This window comes from Ictalurus punctatus, chromosome 9, assembly GCF_001660625.3.
Source record: "Ictalurus punctatus breed USDA103 chromosome 9, Coco_2.0, whole genome shotgun sequence".
Classification (NCBI taxonomy): Eukaryota; Metazoa; Chordata; class Actinopteri; order Siluriformes; family Ictaluridae; genus Ictalurus; species Ictalurus punctatus.
In genome coordinates this window covers 17789306-17806685 of record NC_030424.2, presented here as the reverse complement: position 1 = coordinate 17806685, position 17380 = coordinate 17789306, and the positions used below count along the sequence as shown (strand labels likewise).

At 39.3% G+C, this 17380-nt stretch overlaps 1 protein-coding gene across 3 annotated transcripts in view; it reads right to left on the bottom strand.

The window, feature by feature from the left end:
* The window catches only part of LOC108269480 (neuronal PAS domain-containing protein 3), a 253602-nt gene that overhangs the window by 111999 nt on the left and 124223 nt on the right, over nt 1-17380 (bottom strand). For all 3 annotated transcript variants that reach the window (XM_017475393.3, XM_017475394.3, XM_017475395.3), the window contains exon 4: nt 5868-5950. In XM_017475393.3, the coding sequence (XP_017330882.1) occupies nt 5868-5950 (83 nt within the window). The remainder of the gene's footprint in view (nt 1-5867; nt 5951-17380) is intronic.

Sequence of the window (17380 nt, the reverse complement as noted above, 5' to 3'; positions counted from 1 at the left end):
ACACTGCCTCGCACCTCCTTGAAGTTATGCAAATGTAAACAGCTGTCATTTCTGAAGCCGTTTTCGCCGCGCTTTCCGCCGACGTGGAGATCGAAGGCTTCTGAAAGCGACTGTGCATGTGTGCGTTTTTAATCTGAGCCCCATTATCACACACAACACTGAGTCGAGAACAACAAAGATGACAGGAACAACAAACAAGCAGGGGCCAAAAACACACACAAAGTGAACAGGAGTTGAGAAAAGATCAGGCCTTGAGATCGGGAGATGTGGGGCGTATTAGGAGGTGTTTGGAGTCCTCTGACCTCGACTCTCTACAGGTGTGGAAAGAAGCTCACATGCACGCGTGCACAAGCACACTAGCTGTAATTAAGCTTCTGTGTCGACAAAAGCCACCCTTCATCCTCAGAGAAAACAACACTCTTTTTCCCCCGTCCTTTATCATTAAAACACATCAAAAGAAAAAGCTGCTTTTATAAGCAACACGCAGCATGAGAACTAATCCCTCCTATGCAGAGAGACTAAAGCAAGTTCCAGCAGTTTTGTTTACTGCGCCTCTTAATAGATCAGATTTGCAAAAATGCTGAAAATCCATAAGAAAGCAACTCACATATATTTAAATACATTTCTACTAGGCTTCCTTTTGGGTTTTTAGGGGGAAAGGCAACGTAATGAAAGAGGAAGGCAATGAGACGAAGAAGAATCCTGGATCATCACCTGCTCTCTAATCAGAACCACCTGGTTTTCTCTCGCGGCGTAAGATTAAGGACAGGCTTGTGTTTTTAATTACGCTGACAATCTTTTCACTGCCATCAAAAGGAGGCGGAAGCACAGAACGCTATTTATTCCTTTCTTGATCTCGCTCGTTCTTTTCAAAGTTTTTCAAATGATGTTTCCATGCAAAAGATTTTTCATCCTCCATTGTTTCTAGGTAAAACAACAACAACAACAACAACAACAACAACAACAACAACGACAAATCAAATGCACATATACAAGGTGTCCTAAAACTAATGTTTGGGAATCTAAAATTTTTTTTTTTGTACTGACTTGATTTGCGGACCAACCGAGAAGTGGACGTCCATGAACATCCACTGATGAAGGTACGACCAACGGGGTGCTGGCAAACACAGTCCCCTATGTATGGAAACTTTTGGGTCACTCTATATTGCACAGTTTACTTGCAAAAATTGAATTCCAAGTTGTTACAAATAAAAGAGGGATAAATTGTAGGGGAGATTAACAGTACAGTGTATATATATACAATATATCTATATCTATATAGATATATATATATATTAAACAGTGCATGTTAAGAGAATAATAGTGTAAATATTAGTGATACAGTGCACCTCCACTATGAGCAAAGGAGGCTGAAAAAAAAGGCTGTCTTTATTGTTTAACCTTGTGAAATTTTTTATTTATTATTTATTTATTTATTTTTACACAAATACTCTGCTCTCATGGATATCAGATAATTATAAACAAAACACAGGTTTATCAAAAAAATATATACATATATCTTTGTTAAATATAGGTGTGCAACAATTATTGGCACCCTTTTCGTCACTACTTTGTGCTACCTCTCTATGCCAAGATAACAGCTCTGCGTCTTCTCCTATAATGCCTGATGAGGTTGGAGAATACACGGCAAAGGATCTAAGACCATTCCTCCATACGGAATCTCTCCAGATCCTTCAAATTTCGAAGTGCATGCTGGTGGGCTTGATTTTGTGGTCAGTAAACCATTTTTGCGTTGATTTATGTATGTTTTGCATCATTGTTCTGTATGATTTGGATCAATTTCCTGTTCGTAGTCACCCAGGTCTACTAAAAATTTAAAATATCAATGGGAATATACTTCAAATATATTTTTCTCATATGAATTCACAGGGGTGCCAATAATTGTTGCATATATTATTATATAAACTTGTGTTGTGTTTGCAATTGTTTGATATCCATGAGAGCAGAGTATTTTTGTGAATTTTTTTCAACAACATAGATAAACAATAAAGACATTTTTCACAGCCTTCTTTGCTCCAAAGGGTGCCAATATTAGTGGAGGGACCTGTGATTGTGTGCTTCCAACATTGTGGCAACGGTTTGGGGAAGAACCATATATGTGTGTGATGGTGTCCTATGGCCATATAGTGTGTCACAATATCCATGATATTGCAGATTGTCAGAGTGTAATTCCTGGCAAATTGCTTTGGTATATGAGCAATACTTTGGGCCATTATTTTCCCATAACAGCATTCCCAGTGTGTTTTACTCCTAACATAGCAAAGGAACATCAGTAAAACACACACACACACACAAACGTGTGGGCTGGGCAATATATCAATATAATCACTATCAATAATCACTATAACTGATTATGTGATACACTTTTGCTATGGTATTAATTAATGTTTTTATTTATAACAAATTAAATGGTACTGAATGGACGCTGCAGATTTGACATATTTTGTTTAAAAAACGTAATCTTCTTCATTTTTATAGGCATTAAAGAAAAGTATCGTCAAACTCAGTTGAACTTTTTTGTTTATTTTACTACTGTTTTGCAGACAGGTTGTTAGCAAAATAATATTTTGTGATACGCATCGTGTGCTGTAAAAATGCCCTCAATGCCTATGTGTGCATGAAACAAAAAACATAGGCTCCAGCTTCATTACCTCCATGTTGTTCAACACACCATTTAAAAGCAGCCTTATACAGGAAATATCCTTGTGTGTATAGTTCTGTCATGACATTAAACACTGTGTAGTGGTGGGGGGGGGGGGGGGGGGGAGAGAGCGAGAGAGAGAGAGAGAGAGAGAGAAGGAGGGAGGGAGAGAGGGAGAGAGAGAGAGAGAGAGAGAGAGAGAGAGAAGGAGGGAGAGAGGAAGGGAGAGAAATATAGAGAGCGAGAGAGGGAGAGAAAGAGAGTGAGACAGTGAGAGAGAGAGAGAAAGAGAAAGCGAGAGAGAGAGCAGCTGCATCCACATAGCTTACATGTTAAATCAGCTAATTGATTATCTGTGATGACAAAACTGGGTGGTTTTCAGTATTCAGTGTATCAGTGGGTAAACAAAGAGAGACAGAGAGAGCTTTCTGGAGCAATCCTGTTCCCCAAGTCAAACATTTTTTTACAGAAAATTGTAGGGAAGAAAAAAAAACAATTACATATATTTGCATTATCTGTATAATAATAATAAAAAAATCTATGGGTATAAAATATGCATAGGAGACTTTGGGTTTAATGCCCATTTAGAATCAACCCTGAAGCAGTCATGTGTGTGTGTGTGTGTGTGTGTGTGTGTGACGCACACTTCTCACTACAGGTAAGAACCCACAGTGCAACTCATCACCTTTCTCTTTATTAAGCTCTATCAAACACGGACTAATCTGTCTAAAATTAGAGGCACACTCAACAGGTAATGACTGCCTCGCATCCATTATTAGTTCATTTTCCCCAAATCAATCACTAGCCGAGCATGCTTTTTTTTTTTTTTAAATGTCATCCTTAAACTTTTTGCAATCAATTAAGCAGAAGATTAATGGGGACAATTTGCCAGGAACAAGTCCTTCCTTGAAAAGGCCACGCCTCGACAGACTTCCAGGGCTGGTATTGATGTTAATTATAAATTTCCACTTCCCTGTCAGACACTTAACCTGTCGAAGAGGGAAGAGCGGCGGCCATGCAGGGACCACGGCATGCTATTTAAATATTCCTAATCCGCTTTCCGGACACAGGTGACTGGTATAAATTGCGGTTTCTGTTCGGTGTCATTTAAAGAAATCTGACAGGGCACTGGTGCTCTGGTTCAACACAGGGGAAAAAATGCTTTTTTTCTGTAGTGGAGGGAAGAAAATCCCCTCCCTCGGCTCCCCTGAGCGCTTCTGTCTACTAGCACATCGCAGGTAAACGCGCTGAGGTGTCACTTCTAATTTACCTCACGTTTAATAGCAGGCAATGATGCCACATATGTCTGTCTCCTCTGTCCCCTGTCACGTAGTATCTGTTCTACGCTGTGATTTCATAAAAGATGTCTTTCCCTGAATGAAAATGCAGTGTTGAAATGGAAATCAAAGCAAAAGATTAACATGTGTTTGACCTCAAAGATGCTCCAAAATAAAGCGACAGCCAGCCTCTGCATCAACATGAGGTAAAATCTATCCAGCGTTAATCTGGACGTCTAACGGCAATATTGAGAAGTGATCAGATTTCATTTAAACCACACTGAATCTCAAGTAATGATAAAATAATAAACAGTATCTCATTCATGCTAACACATTACCTGGATCGATCTCATCAGTTTAGTTTAGTTTAATCACCTGTCAGAAATAGGTATAAGCCACACAGTAGCTCAGGACTGTAGTTCATATTAGGTAAAGCTAAGAGACCCAATTTTAACAATAAATCTAGACAAATATACAGAACAACATAAACAGCCTAGCAGAAGAGAATTTCAGCATCTACCCCAAACTTCCTCAGTTACAAAATCAAGTTACTTAAAGATGCAATATTTGAGTAATAGCAAAAAAAAAAAAGAAGAAAAAAAGAGAGAAGAAAACAAAAAGCAAGGCTGCAGTTTTAACAGCATGTGGGTTTTTAAATTATATACCTGAGGACATATATTCTATGCTCTATATAGACTGTTCCCGAAAGATGCTTACCTCAAAATATTCAGGATGACACTGAATTCACTCTGATTTCAACTCACCCATTCATTTCTTATGCCTGGTTTACAGGCGACACTGGAATTATTGGCACCCGTCACTCAAAACAATTTGTGAAACTACTTTCCTTTAACAATCATCCATCCATCCATCTTCTATACCACTTATTCTTTTCAGGGTCATGGGGAATCTGGAGCCTATCACAGGGAGCATCGGGTACAAGGTGGGGTACACCCTGGACAGGGTGCCAATCCATCAAAGGACATAATCACATACACACTCACACACCCATTCATACACTACGGACACTTTGGACATGCCAATCAACCTACCATGCATGTCTTTGGCCTGGGGGAGGAAACCGGAGTACCCGGAGGAAACCCCTGCAGCACGTGGAGAACATGCAAACTCCGCACACACAGGGCCCCGGTGGGAATCGACATGCATGGTAGGCTGATTGGCATGTCTAAAGTGTCCGTAGTGTATGAATGGGTGTGTGAATGTGTATGTGATTGTGCGATGGACTGGCACCCTGTCCAGTGGGTACCCCGCCTTGTGCCCGATGCTCCCTGGGATAGGCTCCAGATTCCCTGTGACCCTGAAAAGGATAAGCGGTATAGAAGATGGATGGATGGAATTTAAGACGTTTATTTTATTTTTTTTAAACAGTATATTTTCTCTCAGAAACATACAGTATATGGTAATATATTGGCATATAACCTGAAGAATATTAAAACCATAAGATTTTCAATATCCATCCCATCACCAGTGAGAGACAAAACACAAGAGACAGATGATATTTAACATAGCAATAATAATAATAATCATCATCATCATCATAATAATAATAACAATAAATTAAAGAGAGTACATTTTTCCAGGACAAGGACACATGAATATTGCTCTCACACAGATACTACAGGCTCTGTGTCAATATTCTCTTCATCAGGTTTCAATTTTGAGAGTGCTGTTATTTGTTTTATATATACACGTTTCTGCTCTAAGTATTTCTCAGGGTGCCAATAATTCTAAATAGATCCATGATAATGAGTCACCTGGTACTGTAAAGACTTCAGTGTAAATGACATGCTTCATTAACGTATTTTGTTTATGGTGGGGAAAGTTTTAGAAAGCTCAGGTATAGTGAGGTACATATGCACGTGAACGTGTTAGTGTACAATGGAAGTGAATTATATGAAGGCGTGTACCTGTAGGATGTGGCTGCCCAGGTGAGGCTCAAAGATCTCTGAGGCGACTGCACTGGGGCTCCTCCTTCGCTGAGAGCCAATAGCTGGGGAAAGGAAAAACATAAATCAGTTGCAATATGCGGTGTGTGTGTGTGTGTGTGTGTGTGTGTGTGTGTGTGTGTGTGTGTGTGAGAAGGCGTGCGGATGCATGCGTGTCCCTACTTTAGTTCTTCCAAATGAACTTGGGAATGGAATTTGCCAGTGTGATTTAAACAGATATGGTAAACTGCTGAACAAACACTTCTTGCCCCAATAATACTAAGTCCCTGCTACAGTAAATAGACAGATGCAAATCACAGCTTACTTATGACTTGTGTCCATGCTCGTGTTGCATATTCATCTAAATGCAGCTCCGCAAAGCCTGCTGTTTATATGAGGGATAATACCGGCACAGTTATTCAACAGCGGAGCACCTGGAGAATGACACCCTTAGGGCATTTTTTCTCAATGTCTCCACTTTAAAGCAGACTCAGGCACTGAGAGCGGTGTAGCTAAAAAAAAAATGGCCTGGGGTGATTTCAAACTTAACAGACCTTGTCCCACCAGAGCTCATTATTGAGAATTTTATAACAAAGCTCTGTGTACTTAATTTTCCAAGCTTAGCCAGGCGTTTGGGTAATGTTGCTGAATTAAGTGCAATTAATGATGTAATAAAAGTGCTGAATGGCTATTAAGGATTCTGAAGGACCAGAAGCAAACAGAGCCGTGCAGAGAGGGATGCAAGCAGGGGCGTGTGGGGTAAGGGGGCAGATGGCAGGGCCCTGGAGAGGGCAGAGGAGCCGAGGACAGACTGTGGAATGAGAGGCTCCTGTCCTTCAGAGAGGCTCAAGGAAAACACTGCTATCTCCCCTCTGGTTACGCTCTCAGCACTTCACTCTGAGTCGGGCCCAGAGGACACGCAAGGCCAGAACAGCACGAAGCATGAGCAAGGGGACGAGACAGAGGCACACAGAGCAGGCGGGTCAGTGGCGGCACTGCAGGACAGAGAACAAACAAAGCACAGCCAGCAGGACAGAGTGCTAACTCACAGCAGAGGGAGCTGTTACACCCCGAGAGAGCAACCCAGCTTGGGCAGAGAGGGCACACACAGTTCGGATATATATACCATGGGTTTGTTTCCAGAACTTTCTACACACCAAATTCTCACACAATCGAATGCTTATGCTTGTTTATGGGTTAAAAGATTCGTTTCTCCCCAATCGTGATCTCCCATGTATGTTTTTTTTTTGTTGTTTTTTTAGCAAATCATGATATATCGCAGCAGTATAAATCTCCGTGCCTTAGAGCTTTATCTAGCTAATGGCCTTCACATCAGTTCTGTCAGCAAAAGAATTATTCAGCCTTAAACTGAAAATTTTTACAGCTTTATTAATGTATGCTGAGTTATTGGATCCTTGGATGATTTCAATTTTTCATTCGAGCCTGAGCCTGAATGTAAGCAAAAAGGCAGGAAAGGTTGTGTGAGAGAAAAAAGTGAAAGTAACTCACAATTCAAGGAAGGGGAACCTACCAAGCGTAAAGCGCACACACATAAACATAAACCTCATTATTGAATTCCATCCATTCAATTTTTTGGCATTCGAACAGCATGGATATTTTGTATATAGTACATTGATTATTGTAATGGAGTAATGATATTTACCATTTTATTATGTAATATACTCTAACTGATTTCAGATTCTATCCATTTCCATTCATTACTAAGATATCTGTTGGGATTTGACTACTTTCTTGTTAAAAACCCATCAGATATCTTTAATACCATGAGATTTTGGCAAAACAAAGTTCTCTTGTTTACATACAAAATGTTTTACCAATATATATGCATAAATGTATGTGCCCTGTCCTTAAATATATGTCCAATGAGTCTAATTTGAAATAAATAAATAAATAAATCCTTCATGTTCTGTGCTCATTGTAGCTTCAGATTTCTGATCTTGGCTAACATGAGTGGAACCCCACGTGATCTTCTGTTGTTGTATCCCATCCACCTCCATTTTAAGATGCTTTTCTGCTCACCATGGTTGTACAGAGTGTTTTTTGGCGTTCTGTAGCGTTCTTTGTCCACTAGAACCTGTCTGGCCGTTCTATTCTGACCATCTCTCATCGACAAGATGTTTCCACTAATAGAACTGCTGTTCACTGGATGTTTATTGGGTTTTTTTCACCAATCTGTGTAATCTCTAGAGACTGTTGTGTGCAACAATCCCGGGAGATCTGCAGTATCCGAAATACTCAAAGCAGTCCATCGGGCACCAACAACCATGCAATGTTCAAAGTCACCGAGATCGCATTTTCCCCATTCTGATGTTGGATAATTGCACGAATGAGCAGGTGTACAAGTGTTCCTGATAAAGGCCTGTGAGTGTGTGTATAAACAGAATACAGCAATGTAATCGAGGCTTCTGAGCCTGCAGGGAGTGAAAGAACAAAGAACGTATAACTAAATATATAACCTATAGGCATCTTGTGTCATTGTTGCGATTTAGTACATATGTTAACGCTCTCATATTCATAAACACACACAAACACACAACTTAAAACAGGCATCTCATATAGGACGACGGAAGAAAATATCAAAGATGAAAGCACACTTGACCAACTTCAATTATTATCCTCTCTATCGTCATGCAGACTCAGAGGAGGAAATGATTCTTCTTTGCCTGTACAATAGCCCTCATCACAAGGATCCTTGCCTTTGAATGAGCACTGCATAGAAATCAGGCACCGATTGCTCTGAGTGCTGCATATTCTTTGACCTTGGGGATCTTTTCAAACTCCAAACTAGATAGTGGTTAATACTTTATAATAAAGAAGTTAAAATGTTAAACTGGGCCCTTTCGATGAGGATGGGAGGCCAGAAACGAGCTCTTCCGCTAAGAGAGCCGCGCTGCTTTTAATGATGCTGGCATTAGTCATTCGGAGCAGTGCTTAAGCTACAGATGGTCCATTGGCCTCATGCTGTCTCACATCATCGCAGACCCCCTGTGACATCCACATCCATGTGCCAAATACAGTACTGGAGAATTTTTTTTAGATTTTTTTTTTTTTTACAAAGGCTAAATTAGTCTGATGAAGCTAAAGATGATAAATGTGACATTCAGAGGTGGTGTGCAGGTCATTCCGTGTAATCACCTGCTAAGCAAAGATTTTCACCTGATTTTATAAATTGAACAATGCGTCTCAAAGCAAAAACCTTGATTTGACCTTCAGTGAGTTAAAAAAAAAAATTTGCATAAAGCAGGACACTAATGGAATTATGATAAAAAACGTAATGGAACAAACCGTGAGAGCCGAAAGAATGCTTTTTCCCAACATCATCTTCAGACTCCTCTAAAGTCTGGGAAATTCCTCCTCTATTCTTTTTGCTTACAGAGCACAAACAGGGGAGGGGCTCTCGAGCCTAATCTCTGCCTCCATCACAATATCCAATCCCCGCCTACATACACACTATATCTAGCACTGTGTGACCTGGAGGCAGTCCAGAGCAGGCATATGACAGGTCTGTGTGAAGAGGACACGGCTGGAGATTCAGTGCTCCTCTACAGGTGCCTGAGCGGCCATGGAGATGAATATAATTACATATCGATCCCAGGCATTATGCTCTATTAATCTGCTTCATTTCTGCTCAGGCCACAAATGATACACAAAGAGCGAGCTGGCAGAAGTTCAGGGGCTACACAGAGGCTGCTCTGTCACTGTCCCACGTCGTACGTCTTCCCCGCTTTAGTGCCGTCACACGGCAGGTTGAGCAGAAATAAAACAAAAAGCAGGAAGGAAGCACAACCGAATGAATCAAATACTGCAAGACAAAAACATGGTGAGAAATATGATTCCACGTGGGTTTTTTTTTTTTTTTTAATGCAAAAGACTTTCATTATTCAGCTATTATATCTCAAAGTGTAGTATTCGGTAACTCTGTTTATTAAGTATTTACTGTAAAATCAATTGTAAAATGGTTCAGTATATTGAGTGAGGAATAGGAGTTTAAAGGGTTAAAAAGCTAAAGGACTATTTTTGTTGTGTTGTACTGTTGTATATATTTAGAACATTATGAGACTTCATAGGTATTAAACAGTAATTTGTTGAATACAGGTGCACTTGGGGCGTTCTTCAGTTCTCAGGCTGAAATTATTCAGTTTAAAGTATCGCCATTTCTCCCCTGCGGGATGGCAAAGGTGCATTATTCAGAAGTCCTTGACTCGAATTCATGTAGATGCAAATGGCGTAAGGACTACCCTGATACAGAATAATGCCATTTTATTATGAGAAAATATCCGTTTCCATTTAACATTTTCAATATTTAATGCCGGTGCTTAATACTGCCATGCTACAAACAGCATTCGGTGCAAGAAAGCAATATATGCAATTTGATTCTTGGTACCGTGGCAATTTCAAATCGCAGCACTATTTGAAAGTCAATTTAACTTTTGGTTTTATAAGTCAACATTATTGCTATTGTTAATTTATTTCTCATTTAATGGGAAATTGGCAACATGGCCCCTGACTGTCATTTTAAATCTGCAATAATTTCGTCTGAAGCTTAGCATTCTTATTCCCTGGTCTTGGATTAGCAGAGCTAAATGGCAGCCCCTTGCTTTACCAAAGCTCAGGGGCAGGTACTGTTACACAAATTGCCAATTCAATTAACAGAGTGTAAATGCTCAACTGGCAGCTGGCACAAGCGACAGCTATTTTGGCAAGTGTCAGCCTTAATTCATCAAGCTGTCAAAGTGCTCACGGTCGGGAGCCGGTGGACACTGTCAGCGCCTACAACGCCACAATGGTGAAGTTGTATAATCCGGCTACACACACACACACACACATACACAGATGCGCACACAAACACACTCAACACACACCCACACACCCAGGAAAAGCATTCACCGAGGGGCTGCACCAATTGACCAGGCCTTCGCCTGGGTTTTAGCAGCACTACGGATGTGTTTTCATCAGCTTGGGAAGATCATTCGCTTACATCAAGAGCTGTTGTGAGGGCCACAACAAAAGAGCGAGATTTGGATCTTAGATCCGCTGTGGTAACTGAATCAGCGCTATGAGCTCAGAATACTAATCTACCACTAGATAAAGCACTCTGACTCCAGCCCCTCGATTAGTCCCAAGACCACAGCGAACTTACTCAACATTTTATATAGAGAACATTTTCGTGTCTTTTCAGCTCTTAAAAGAAACCATGGATTTGAAAACCATTAAGACAAACCCTGCTTAGAGAAGGCCAGTTTGTCTGCCAACAAAGGAATCTGTGCCCATTTATTGGTGATGGAAACCTGAAATGATGTTTACGAGTTGAAATGATTTTTTTTCCCCCTTCTGATTCTAATTACTTTGATTTAGTGCTTAACAGCGCAACAATGTCAGATTTCTCCCCTGTTCTCTCCGTTCATTTGCCTCCATCTTTCCTCCATGTCTCCTCTCATTAGACAGGCTAGCTTCCTCACAGAGTGAGACACAACAGGGCTTAATTGATAGGCCTCTAGACACACTCCAATTAGTGCTGAACGCAACACCATTCACATACACGAATACACACACACACACACACCTACGTACACGCACGCATACACCAAGAAAATCTGCATTATATTGTATAAATGAATTTTATTCCTACTTCTCTATTAGTGCAGCAAAATGTTGCATAAGGAGATGTAGGACTTTCATAATTCTTCCATTTATTTGTATGAGGGTAATGAAAAAGACATGCACTTAGAAAGACGCGAAACGAAAACGAGGCTGTTTCTTTTCTAGCAGAGCATTAACACACACCACCTCATAACTATCACTACAGAGAACGTTACCTTCAACATGCTGGATATTTCGACAGCAGAAACTAATCCATTTCTACTGCAAATCCAGCTGCAGCTTAGGCTAGGGGTCAATAAAATTACATATTCTTCCCTCTACAGTGGCTGCTTCTCCAAGGTTAGTCTTGACTTGCAAATATGAGAAGCCAAATCTTTCAGAGGTTACCCATCCAAAAAGAACAGCTCGGAGCGAAACATGCAGCTGAGGAAAATTACAACATGACTTTTATTTGCAATCAGACCTTCTATTCGTCTGGAGATGAAAGAGTGAAATATTAATCAATATTTTCAATTTTGAAAATTTCAGTTTTGTTCCAAAACGAAAATGTGAAAGTCTACAGTAAAGGCCAACTAAAAGAACATAATAAATAACTGACTGTCATTATTAATCAATTAATGCGGTGTTTATTAATGTGGAATGCAATTTCTACATTTCCAGACCCTGTTTGTTCTACATTCACTGCTCTGATTGGATTCATGCATTTGTTCTTAACAAGTTATTTACCCACTAAAATGACTGTACGGAAAGCCAATCAACCCTGTATTTACCATATCCACATTCCCTGTGCTCTCATTCCTATTCAAAATGTACATTTTTTCCTTTCAGTCTGTAACCCATCCATAATATTTTCCCAGAGTAAAAGGCATTAAATAATTCAGCGACCAATAATAATGACGGTTCCTGATCACACACTACTCACATGTTCCTGAAGTCATGGCCATGATGATGGAGGTTGAAGCATTTGTTTTAATTAGCTTCTTTTAATGCCTTCGACTGGTTTAAGTTTTCATGATGATGAGTTTAATAATCCATGTTCATCTTTCTCCTCATTTATACCATTAAATTTTTAAGCAGCTTCATTCGGCATTAATGACGGCACTTACAGAGATGCCCTACACACTTTTTCATCCTCACTTTGTGCCACTGCTGTCTGTCTGCTTTTGGCTTATTATTATAATACGAGTGGAATTCAGACCTGGCAAATTGTATAAAATGTATATTTTATTGCAATTTATAAATTACCGGAAAGGCTGCGATTATAGATTTCATATTTCATAAAAAAGGCACAGTTTGAGATTGTTTGGCAGAATATATAGTGAACAGATCCTGCTAGCTCTTGATAGCAGCTAACTCAGGCAACAGTGACCCTCAAATAACTTAACAGATTAATGATTTGTGATCTATCATTATCACTGTTTAAGAATAAATAAATGAAAAGACATTGTTGGCAAATTGGCTATGGTATAAAAGGAATAACATCTAGGCTTCTGAGTATCACAACAGAAAAGCGAGACTGGGAGATCAAATCGGGATGACGCTCCCATGGTCGAGAGTCCAAGAAAGCTAAACTGGCCTTGCTCTCAGGGAGGAGGCGGGGGGCGTACTCTCTCTCCCAGCGACACTAGACAATCATTGGCATCTGTGAGCTCATGCATGTGGGGAAGTGGGTAGGTAGCGCTTTCCTCCGAGTGTGTTACGCTGCCCCCTGAAGTTGCACCTTGTAGTCGGCTGGCTTCACGTGTCTCGGAGGAAGCATGTGATAGCCTGGCTGGTCGTGTGATAGGGGAGATCTAACTTGAGGGTGGGAATTGGCTGAGACTAAATTAGGGAGGAAATGTTTATTAAATATGCTGTGCTGAAATGCATATTTAATACACATTTTGCAAGAAATGTATTCACTGAAATGTACTTTATGAATTGAAACTAAAGTCTAAGTAAAAGTATAGCATGTCACACATTTGGAAATGTATTAAATTAATATATTTTTAGAATATTTTAATTAAGTACATAAACATGTCTGTATATTTACAACATACTAATTATTAATAAGACTATTACTAAGACTAGATTATGAATTAATTAATTCGACGCTATATTTAAGTACACTTAATTAATTTTTACCAGAGCACTGAAATCAAGAAAATAATTCCAAAATCTCTTCTGCACATACAGTTTAAACAGCTTCATTAAAAAAAAAACATTTTTAGAAGAAAAAAATTGCATATTGGTGAAAATTGTGCTCATAAATAAATAAATAAATATTTTAAAATAAATAAATAAACAACAACAACAACAGCAACAACAATACTGTTGACGTAGTATAGGTTGATCTGAGTAAATGCTATATTCAGATATAAATTTCAGAACTGTATTACTATTAAATCTAAAGGTAAACTAAAAGTTTTCCTTCCCTCCAAATGTATTAAGACATGCTAGTGTTAACAGTAAGCTGTATGTGCACCTGACACTTACTGTACTTCTGTCCAAATAGAACTTAATTCCACTAATTTTCATAAACTTGCATTAAAGCTGACAGAAGGTATGCTGCACTTTTCAGTCCTAAAACAATGTAGGCAACTTAAAATATATTTGAGAAAATGCTCAAATAAAGTGCATACAGACAAAAAAAAAAAAAATCATATAATCATATGACTTCAGGTAAACAGGATAAAACATGTCACTAAAAGCAGTCTAAAATATCTGCTAATACAGTGACAATATTAGTGTCTGTGATGTGTCTGCATCTCTACATATTTCACATATGTACAGGAAATGCACACATTTCAAGTCAAAATCTGCAGCTCTGTAAAACAGACGTGATTACATCTTGAGGAAGCGCTCAGTGAAAGATAATTGCCTATGGAAAGCTTCTAGTGGCTCTGACGTCCTCGCTCAAGTGATTTGGTATTTATCAACCTGCCATTTCCTCTTATCATGGCCAGAAACCACTGTATCAGATAGTGATATAAGAGGGCCAGGACAGAGACATGCTGCATGACAAGTACTGTCCACTCACGAGTCATCAAAACCATCAAAACACACAGTGCGCATGAGAGAGTAAACACGACACACAGAACCATCATCCAAAGAATCATGAATCATTCAAAAACAACGCTTTGGATACACAGCCACCCCCATGCAAACAGATCTGAAGAACAACAAAGAAACCAAAGAACAACAAAGAAACCTTTCTTATTCACCATTTTAGTGAAAGTTTCCAATATTAATGCCATGGGGTCCCGAAATCCCCATGAGAGTTCTTTCTCAATTGTTTACAAATAATTTCTGCACCAATTAGCAATGCTAACTGAGATTTCATGAATGTTATATCTATTGCTCTTAGGGTTGCCACCTGTCCCAATTTTCCCAGGACTGTCCTAGAAAATATATCGCATTTCCCAGGACACCTAATGTCCCGTTTTTGGCTTATTTTATATGGCTGATTGTATACAGCTATATTTTATACGTCTACTGTATATTGCACAACTATCACACAAGTTATCCAGAACTGGTTGCCAAAGACAATCAATGCAATATTGGTCCACTGCAGTGTCCTAACAGGCTACTGGCTTTTACTCGTGATGTATGTTCACAATCATCATCCTCTTTAGTTGATAACTTTCAACTTATCTACAACGATTAAGGATGTGCATGCTGCAACAAAAAAGCACCAAAGCACTTCAATCTAAACGCAAAACAAAGGTAATTTACACATTTATGGTCAAGAATGATTCAGCTGAGGAGGATAAAACTGCTGAAGCTGAAATGACCTCTGTATACCACGGCATGCACCATGGTCACAACTACTAAGGTAAGCAGATTTTCGGTTGAATAAAAACACAGAGACTATCGGCCTACTTAAGCCCACAATTCTCAAAACATTAGGTCTCTAAAGGGATAGTCCATCTTTTTGTCTGTCAGTCAGTCAAAGGTGGCAACCCTAATTCCTGCTTATAGCTCCAGACAACAGATAAAGACATTCCTGATGGTATGACTCCATCAGCTGATCTTCTCTTGGTTTCCGCAAAACGCAGTAGACACCCATGAGAAGTGAGTATATGAGCAACAAAAATATATTCTTTAGGGCTTGTGATGTTAACGTATATGTTAATAAATTGGCATGTACTACACCTTGCACAACTGCATGCTATAATACTGTAGTTACTCTTTAAACAGCATGATAGTTGCAAGGAATAAAACACGCTGAAGCATGCTGTTATAGGAAAATAATCAGTGATGCTGTAGTGTGACCCTGATACCATTATTTTCCTACAGTGCAAAAGTGCCTTGCTCCTCTTATACCACATCCATATGCCAACAATTTATTATTTTATTTATTAAGAAATGACCCCTCATACGTTTTATTCTTCTATAGATACATTTAATGCTGTGGAACATCCATGAAACAAGTTATCACTTCAGTTATACGCAGATATAAAGAGTCGCTCCCTTACCAGCACACAATATTCTGTCCTGAAGACTATACCATGCCAGAAACCTAGCAAAAAGGAGAAGACTCCTTCCAAATATGTTAAATAAATGTCTTTTCTTTTTTAAAAGCTTCAGGACTTTGAAGGACTATGAAGGAATTTGTGTACTACACTGGAATTTTTTATTTCCATAACCAATAAGGTCTGAATAAAGATCATTTTAGCTGCGAAGGTTAGTTTAATGTGGCTATCAACTGGTACTCTGTTTAATTTTGCTGAAAATACTAATGTCAACACCACTCTGTCACCTTTCTAAAGGATATGTTAGAGTGCTAACAAGAAGTTACCAACTCTGACTGCTCCGAAACGCATATGGATCGCTGAATCCTGGGAGTCCTCTATGCTAAATGCATATATCGATATCTCCCTCCATTGAGGACAGGCGGAAAAGGACAAGATTACTGACATTGAGCAACATGAACCTCAAGTTCAAGGGGCATCGCAAGCGAATCAATACAGTGGAATGTGCAAAAGAAAATAATGGAGAAAAAAAAAGGATCTGATTTAATTTGGAAATGCATTCATTATGGCTAACTGCATTAGGGTGAGAGACAGGCCCCCCACGCTGGCCTAGAGCAGAGCCATGCAGATAGACTCAAAATCCATTACTGAAGTGCACTACTAGGCGTGTCCTAATAAACTCATGCAGCCTACAGAACACACTCACGTTTATGGAACCTTTAAAACACACACCAGATCCACTGTGCTCCAAAACATATGAAATATATTGATTCTACACTGTTTGACGCTAACTATAAATGTCATACTAGAAAGAATGTACAGCTAAAAGTGCTTAGAACATATAATAAATATAATTAACAAAGGATTTTATAACAACTGCATTTATAGAATGTGAAGCTGTTTAATGACATTGGCCTGAATGAGGCAGGTTTGATGATTTCTAACGATAGAATGATGGTGGAAAGTCTGCATTATTACCCGCAGCACATTCCAGAGGACTGACATGCTTGGCATAGAGGATCCAAGATCACTGCTGGAGATTTGTAAATCTTCACGCACACAGTTTATGTTGGCCAGTTCACGCGAACTGCTTAGCAACGATGAGTGCAAAAAAAAAAAAAGTTATTCTGTGCACAATCTTACACTTTTCTACTTCTCCTGTCTCTGGTTTTCTGCAATCCTTTCTGTCTTTTTTTTCGGAGCGAAACAAATAATGCTCAATGTCACGGTTGAGCGTGTGTCTGTGAGAGGTTAAAAGCATCAAGGCCAGTCAATGTAGCATGAAGTCTATGCCTTACGGAAGGTTTCCTCTCTTAGTGCTCAACTGCAGCATAACTTGTGTATAACAGACAGGATACTACCACATAGCTACCTCACACACATTTGTATTTCTGTAGCTAAGTAATGCTGCAATAGTAT